This window comes from Bicyclus anynana, chromosome 8, assembly GCF_947172395.1.
Source record: "Bicyclus anynana chromosome 8, ilBicAnyn1.1, whole genome shotgun sequence".
NCBI classification, from domain to species: domain Eukaryota; kingdom Metazoa; phylum Arthropoda; class Insecta; order Lepidoptera; family Nymphalidae; genus Bicyclus; species Bicyclus anynana.
In genome coordinates, this window is record NC_069090.1 from 720545 (window position 1) to 728853 (window position 8309).

Below are 8309 nucleotides of genomic sequence, written 5' to 3' on the forward strand. Positions count from 1 at the left end.
ATTGTTCATTATTCACACGATGATTCACTCGCATATTCAAATGTAGTCTCATTAACCGACTTCATAAGCAGATGCAGTTTTTATGGTACTCACTTAAGAGATTAATTACACAAATCTTTATATTACATGGCCTATATTTTTATTTGTCTACAGGTAATAAAAGTTTATTATAGATTCAATAACTTTGGTTAAACATGGAAGGTTAAATAGCTTTGATCAATTGAGCGATTGATGGGTGACAACATGTTTGCCACCTTAACATTTTCAAAGTACTTTATGCTTGTTCTTTAGTGCTAAAAGACTTCTTGATGAACTTTTCCTCAGCTGCATTTGAGATGTGATAGATCTCTAGATAGAAAAATAGCTAAAATTTTGCAATGAATGATTATTTATTTACCATACAACATTAGAAACTTAATTAAGCTCAATTTTATTATTACACCATTGAATTAAACCTTAAGCTGAAAGCAAATATTATATTTATTTGTGATAGTTATAATCATTTAAAAAATATATAAATTATGAGATCTAGCAGAGTGATACAATATAATTTAGGGTCACACAAAAAACAAAAGTCCTGCAAGAGGTCTTTTAGATCTCCTAACACCGTGGACATGTTAAGTGTAGTAAGTATCCTAAAACTATTATCATTTCTAATTAAATTTTTCTAAATGTCAATATTAGTAGAAAACTGATATTCAGGTGTATGTACGAAGTCATGGATGTATGAATAGAATCTTTTCTTTATTAATCATTGTAAACCAAATTTGAATAACCAGGGTTCCATTCATGTAAAAGACAATTAGAAATGGAGCTTTGACCCACCATGCTCTGAAGTTGGTAGGGCAACAATGTTGCCTCAGTTAAGTGCACTATAAATAGTAATAAAGACAACATTAGCAAATCTAATTTGATAATGTGTTCAGAATTTCCAATAAGAAAAATAAAGTCAATATTTTATAGCCTCAGCAAGAACCTTATGATCCATGAATCCACACAGTGCAAAATAATGAAATAATCTACCTTTCTGATCCAGGCCTTAGCCTTTATGACTGACCACAAGGTCCCAGGTCTTGTACCTGGGACCTTGTGCTCTTGGGTAGGGTTATGAAATACTGAGATTTTCTTACTTTCAAGAAAGAGTTTCAGTAAAATTTCTCAGTTCAGTTGGGACATTAAATAAACTTTTGGCTGTAATTAAATTATCTCATTTATGTATTGTTTCTTTTTTAATTTTTTCGACTTCAATAAAATATAATACAAAACACTATTAAAAATTTATGAACAAAAATTCAACCCTACTGCTGCAAGACACTTCAGTGCCCAAGACACTTCAGTGCTCATTATAATCTTTTTTTTAACATGTGGTATTATCAAGAAATTCAACATTATCACCCTAAGCTCTCCAACTCAAATTGGAGCTGCATGGTTGGTCTAAGCTGCTTGTCCCCTCTATTCTTTAAAGAAGAAGGTCTGACCCTGCAGTACACCTATAAAATGCATTTACCAAACTAAGTAATTATTTTACTTACATCTTTTGTACTGGTTAAATCCTCCATACTCCGACTGTGATTCCCATTTGTTTTCCAAAAATTCAAAGTCCCATACTGACGATCACGCCCACTGCACTGATTGTACGGCACATCGTAAATGTGCTCCTTCACAAAAAATTCTGATTTCTCCTCCCGACACTTACAACTCAAATGACACTTAAAACCATGCACTCTGCTGTCGTTACTCTGACACTTCAAACACTTTTCTTTTAGGAAAGTAGTCAAATTATTGGTATCAATGTTCTCTACACTGCAATTACATATGTTAGTGTCGTGGACACTCAGCCGAGTGTATGGCAAGCTTAAAGTTGAATTGTTCGTTATTATGGCACAGTTTAATGAATTGAAGCACTTTGTGAATGGATCTTTTACATTTTCGTTGATAGGCGCTAAGGTTTTATGTTTTAAATCTAATAATTCTGTACATAAATAGTGCATTTCTTTAGGTTTCTTCAATGTATGATCAGTCTCTGCTATGTCGTAAATATTTTTACTGGTATTTTGATTTTCACGCTTGTGTAAAGCCTGTTCCAGCTTTTCCAACATTTTTTTAGCATCTTTTTTAGTTTTTTCTGGAGTTTCTTGTGTAGCAGACTGATTGAAAATTCTCGGAGGCTTCTTGGGTGGAGGTCCGGCTGGCAATGGTTGTTTCAGAGCTTTCTTCAAAGTGTCTGTTAAAATTAGATGTGGATTTTTACGTTCCAACTTCATTGTCTCGCTGGATGCACACAAGACGTTCATGTCTTCCAAATTTGGTTTTGTTTTTATTGTATCAGGATTGAGATCTGATTTTTCATACTGGGATACAAGTTTGCTAATTTTACTGGTTTTCTCTTCCTCAACATTTTCAGTTTCCGAACTCACACCACTGTCTGTCATGGAGTCCTGTCTGTTTTCTTGTTGTTTATTTTTAACTACCTTCGCATATTGATCCAAAATGTGTTTAGGAACTTGGGAATCTGGTATTGAGTTGGGCACCACATCGGGGATTTCCAGAACAGCACCTACTATAACACAGTCTTCATTGCTGTTGCTCACTGGCGGTTGGAAGTTTTCCTTCTTCATCTGGTCTTCGAGGAAGTTGCCAAGCTGTATGCGACGCTCCTTGCTGAGTTTCTTCTCCATTTTTAATGAAAAGTCGCTGGTTTCTGACCTACCGTTGCAGCTTCCGTGCCGTTTAGGACTCAGATCTATTTTTTGGCTACGATCGCACCTGAAAGCGTGACTTCTGTGTAATTTCTTCCCCGGATCGCTGGTCTGACGCGTTAGAGACGTTTTACCATCACTAAAACTGCGTTTTACCTCGTTTTTGGAGTATAAATAACTGGTGTTAGGTTTGGGCTCAAATTCGTCACTTGCAAAAGGTTTTTCCTGTGCAACCTCATTATTATTAATCTTTTCGTTGATATTAGTGACCTGTTTGTCCTGCAATGGCACCTTTTTAGGTAAAATTAATTCGTTTTCCGTCTGAAGGCTTTCGAATTTACTCTTTATGGCTTGAACTCTGTTTTTTGGATGAGCTATCATTATTTTGAGATGCAAACCATTTTCGTGGGACGAAAATACATATACACGAAGTTTTTTTTTAAATCACTTAAAACTCAACACACAGAATTATTGACGCAATAGTATTTATTATCACAGTCACAAATAAACAAATTTTCCACAATTTCTAAAACGAAAACAGATGGTGCTATTCACTGAAATGTGTTATCAACCTGTTGTTTTTTTTTATTTTGTATCACTGAGACAGGAAACACTACTGGTTTATACTTTCAACACTTCACAAATCACTAGAAAGTTTCAGCTTTTTATTGCAAAACCTTGTTTCCACATTTTAAAACGTAATAAAAGTATTTTAAAGTGCCATTGTACAGTATACACTTGACAGAAAGTTTACATAAACAGTTGTTCGTTGATCGTTCATATCGCGAGGGCATGGCACTCTGATATGAGATTGCCAGACAAAATATTGTAATTTCCCTGAACGATGTGCTTAGTACAAAAATAAAGTGTGGTGTAAAAATCCAGTTTTATACTAAAAGTACGGCTATGAATGTTAATTACTTTTAAAATTCATTTATTTTAAGTTTATACAAACCAATAATTTTTTATCATCATAACAGAGCCTAGGACTTTTTAGGGAAATTATTAATTATGTCTATCAGCAAAGAATATTATATTATTATTCCAAGGCATATCAGCATCACTAAGAAAAAGTATCATATTTGTGTGCTATCACAGGACTGAAGTAAAACATTTTTAGCTCTTTCTCTCAACTCCGTTCACCTCACCCGATGACACTTTTCGTAACGCATTCGCCAGCTTATACAACAAGTTATGCGTGCGTAAAAAAAGTTCTACTTCAAAATATTACTTATACGATAGACCTCCTGAAATTAATTAAGGACATTTAACATACAATTGTTTTAATTTTAAATGTCTTTCCACTTACGCGTGGAAATATGTTTTTCACAACCGGAACCCTTGATTTTTTCGGTTTGAAAAATAGCAGTGTTAATTAGGTACACACAAACTTTCGCATATTAGGAATAATCTATAGAATAATGTTCCCCTAAATTTGGGTAAATAAGTAGAACTGTTAAGTTCTAAAAAAATATATAAAAACAAAATTGCTTGAATTTAAATAAATTGCCATTTTTATAATTTTCCCTAATTTAAGTGTTTTTTTTTTACAATAATTGTTCAGTGCTACCATCTATCATTGAGTTACATAATCACAGTCATCCTATTATAAAAGCGCCATCTGTTTTGTCGTCTAAGAGTATTTTTAATTAATAGAAAAATTAAGATATAGACGTCACTTTTGATGTTGTTTAGAATACAAACTTTACTTATATTAATACCTAAATAATATAAAACTTATTAATAATTACATTTCCTCTCCAATTTATATATTTATTTAGGAAGTTTCACTCAATCGTTCATAAAGATTATTTATGTAACGCCTTATTTAATAAGATAGCAATTATTTTTACAACCGTTTACCCATCTTTTACTTACGTAGGTAGGTGTTTTTTTTAATATTATAAATTTTATTTAAGCCTCATCCAAGGGACCTCACTATCTCCACAATATCTTCTTTATGGTTGAGGCTCGTACACCGATGCCTCCAAAAAAGATACACGCTTTAATACCGCAGCCAGTGGTGAATTGAGATAAATTGATGCCCCAAGCAATCATCCCCTGTCTAAATTAATTGATTACCTCCGATTCCGGAGGGTGTGGGTTCGAATCCGGTCCGGGGCATGCACCTCCAACTTTTCAGTTGTGTGCATTTTAGGAAATTAAATATCACGTGTCTCAAACGGTGAAGGAAAAACACGCAGAGAATTTTCCGAATTCTCTCACTCTTGCCGCTAAGACCTACAGTAGGCGCTTACAGTTTACTCTTGAGTCAGTTGCGAGGAGACGGCTCAAAATTCCCCCTCACCCCCGCACAGAGTCTATCCGGTAAAATTGTACTGAAACATGACAGATACGTATTCTGTTCATCCAGTATTCGATGATAAAACGGAATGTCATAATTTACCGGAGCGTATTTTTTACTATATACTGAATGCTGTACTATATGTAAAATTGCTCATAAAACTCCCTGCGCCATCGTTGAAAAAAAAGTATCCGATAAAACGATCCAGTAAAACGGAGACCATATGTGATCGGACTCAAGTGCGAACTTAATCTACGGAACCTTGGGAATTTGGTGGTGTTAGAGTTTGCACCCTTCGGCTGCGAAGATTATGAAGCCGTTCCCGCTCATTATCATTAACACCGTTAACAGTGGTCGTTAATGAATTTAACATTATCACCCTAAGCCCGCCAACTTGCATCTGAACAGCGTTGTGGGTCGAAGCTCCATATACCCTGTCCTATAAGGATCCTCTCCTATAGGGTGCTGCGGCCTTAATATGGTATCTCAGTGTACCTGAATGGTACCATTTGTACCATTCAAACAATGAGTCAATACATAATTTTTCGTTGTATTTTTGTTTTTGTTATCATCTAACATAGTTATTTCACCGAAATAACATTGACTGCGCCATTTCACATAAAATGGCAGTGATTCTTTCTTTTTACGATCGTCTAACATGATTATTTCAACGAAATTATGTACCTATATACTAGTTTTGCATACTACTACTAGTCGCTGGATGCAGGTGGCACAGTATCGTGATGTTTGGAAGTCCCTACAAAAGGCCTATGTCCTGCAGTGGACGTCCATCAGCTGATATGATGATGATGATGATGATGATGATGATGATGATGATGATGATGATACTAGTTTTTCGTTAAAATAAAGACACTACTTGCTACTACCACTAATACTAATGCCATTTTACGTAAAATGACGATAATTATGTCATTTCGTTTAAAAAACAATGTTATATGGTTGCAAAACCGAAAATACGATGAAAAAAACATACATACAGACTCCTCCTTTTTGGAAGTCGGTTAAAAACGATGTAGTGACTGATTGTTTGAATGGTACACCGAGTTACATAATAACCCTGCTGGCTCTATGTTAGGCCGTTAAAATAGGCTGATATACCAGTCGAATCTATACTCAATGGCTGATAATGATGATTGATTATGATAAAGTTACAAACTCCTGAACTCCTGAACTGGGTTAGCCCAGTGGATATGACCTCTGCCTCCGATTCCGGAGGGTGTGGGTTCGAATCCGGTCCAGGGCATGCACCTCCAACTTTTCAGCTGTGTTCATTTTAAGAAATTAAATATCACGTGTCTCAATCGGTGAAGGAAAACATCGTGAGGAAACCTGCATACCAGAGGATTATCTTAATTCTCTGCGTGTGTGAAGTCTGCCAATCCGCATTGGGCCAGCGTGGTGGACTATTGGCCTAACCCCTCTCATTCTGAGAGGAGACTCGAGCTCAGCAGTGAGCCGAATATGGGTTGATGACGACGGACTCCTGGACTCTTTCTGTCCGTGCGGGCCCTACATTAGACATTATAGTACCTGTCAAGTTAACTACACTAAAAATACCTTGTGCGTCATTGACATATAATTACAATTGTATTTTAGGATACCTCATATTTCAAGAAAATCCCTTCATTCTTTCGGTGTTATAATTTTTAGATATTTTATCATGACCTTAAAAAATAATGCTTTAATTTTATTTATTTTTTCCATTTGCTCATAAAGTATCTTCACTTATTTTTTTACAATTATGATACGTGCGTATTTTGATACATTATAATATTGAAATTGGTTTCTTATTTCAATATTGTAATGTATCTAATTACGCACATGTGCCGTAATGCAATGTAAAACGTTTATCGTGCGTCAAAAAGCGAACGGTCTTTTTTTAAATCTTAGCAAAGAGGTTTTATGACAGAAAAGTGCTCAACAGTTTATGAATAAAATTTACTTTGTGAGATAAATTTAATAAATAAACATTTAACTCTTTCATTTTAATAATTTCATTATTAAACAACCGAACAACAAATTAACTAATCTGTAACAGAAACCAAAAAATATTAATTCATTATTAGTTTTTGGTGCATTTGCCTAAAAAAATACGCTATGTGTGAAAAAAATTACAGCCGAGGCGAAATTGCAAGCTCGAGCCAAAGGCGAGGATATCATCATACGAAAATAGGCAAAGATGCAAATTCATTGTCAGAAAGTGTGTTTCCATAAAACGTCCTATGACTTACGTGCGCTTTGGATAATTACAGCCTCTGCTTACTTGTAACCCTCGCCTACATAATGTACTATATCATAATGTACTATTTACAATGCGTTTCTTCGTACGTTTCTGCTATCAACGTAGTATACAATATCCAAATTATAATACCTGCCTTTGTTACATTTTACGGAACCTCCGTCACAAGACTCCGATTCGTGCTTGACAGTTTTTTAATGAATCCATTAGCACCATAAGCGCCATTTGTAATCTTCCAGTAACCTATGGCTAAATATAATTCCGCGCAGGACCTGCTAGAACACATGTCACACCATAAACAACCATGGGTTAATTACACTTAATTATAGGTACAAGGTGACTCTGGGCATTAATCTTGACGCAAACAATGAAATAGTTAACTTATGTAACCTAATATTTAATTTTTATAGTTCCGTGAAGAATAAGAACGAAGTAGGTAAACCATCAAGTAGTGAGGACTGTAACTGGGACATAGGTTGATATAACCTATTTTGCGACATCGTTTATTCCACAAAAAACGTATATTTCGACATTAATTAATGGGGTACAACCCATTACAGAGTTAAGCAAGTAATATTGTCTAGAATACTGGCTACCAACAAAATATAGGGATAAATCTAAAAACCAAGCATATTTTTTAAAATCAATCACAATAAAAATAGATTCTTTGTACAAGGAAACGGCGGACTCAAATTTTTAATATTAAATTTTTTTTATGTCGTCAAAAACTTATAATATTTGTACGGAACCATCGGTAAGCGAGACCGACGCGCACTTATTCAGTTTTTTATTTTTTCGCTGAGGAAAAAAATCCCTAAAACATTTTTGCAGGTAGTAAACTGACCATGTCCTATGTCGATGTATGAGACATTATTTTTCCAACTGCAAAATTATGTTTGTCCGTGAATACAAATTATTTTTTTACAATGTTTGGCTATTTCATAGTTTATAAACATCCGAAATGCCGCTTATCCACGTACTTATTTCTTTGCTCACGCGTCCGCTAACGCTTAGCTTGTTTTTTATTTTATTAAAAAAAATGTTG

At 34.7% G+C, this 8309-nt stretch overlaps 1 protein-coding gene across 1 annotated transcript in view; it reads right to left on the bottom strand.

Moving 5' to 3' along the window:
• The window catches only part of LOC112049635 (uncharacterized), a 45437-nt gene extending 41929 nt beyond the window's left edge, over positions 1–3508 (bottom strand). Inside the window, exon 1 of the mRNA XM_024087603.2 lies at positions 1533–3508. Coding sequence (XP_023943371.2) covers positions 1533–3080 — 1548 coding nt within the window. The 5' untranslated portion in view covers positions 3081–3508. The remainder of the gene's footprint in view (positions 1–1532) is intronic.
• Positions 3509–8309: the final 4801 nt, after the last annotated feature.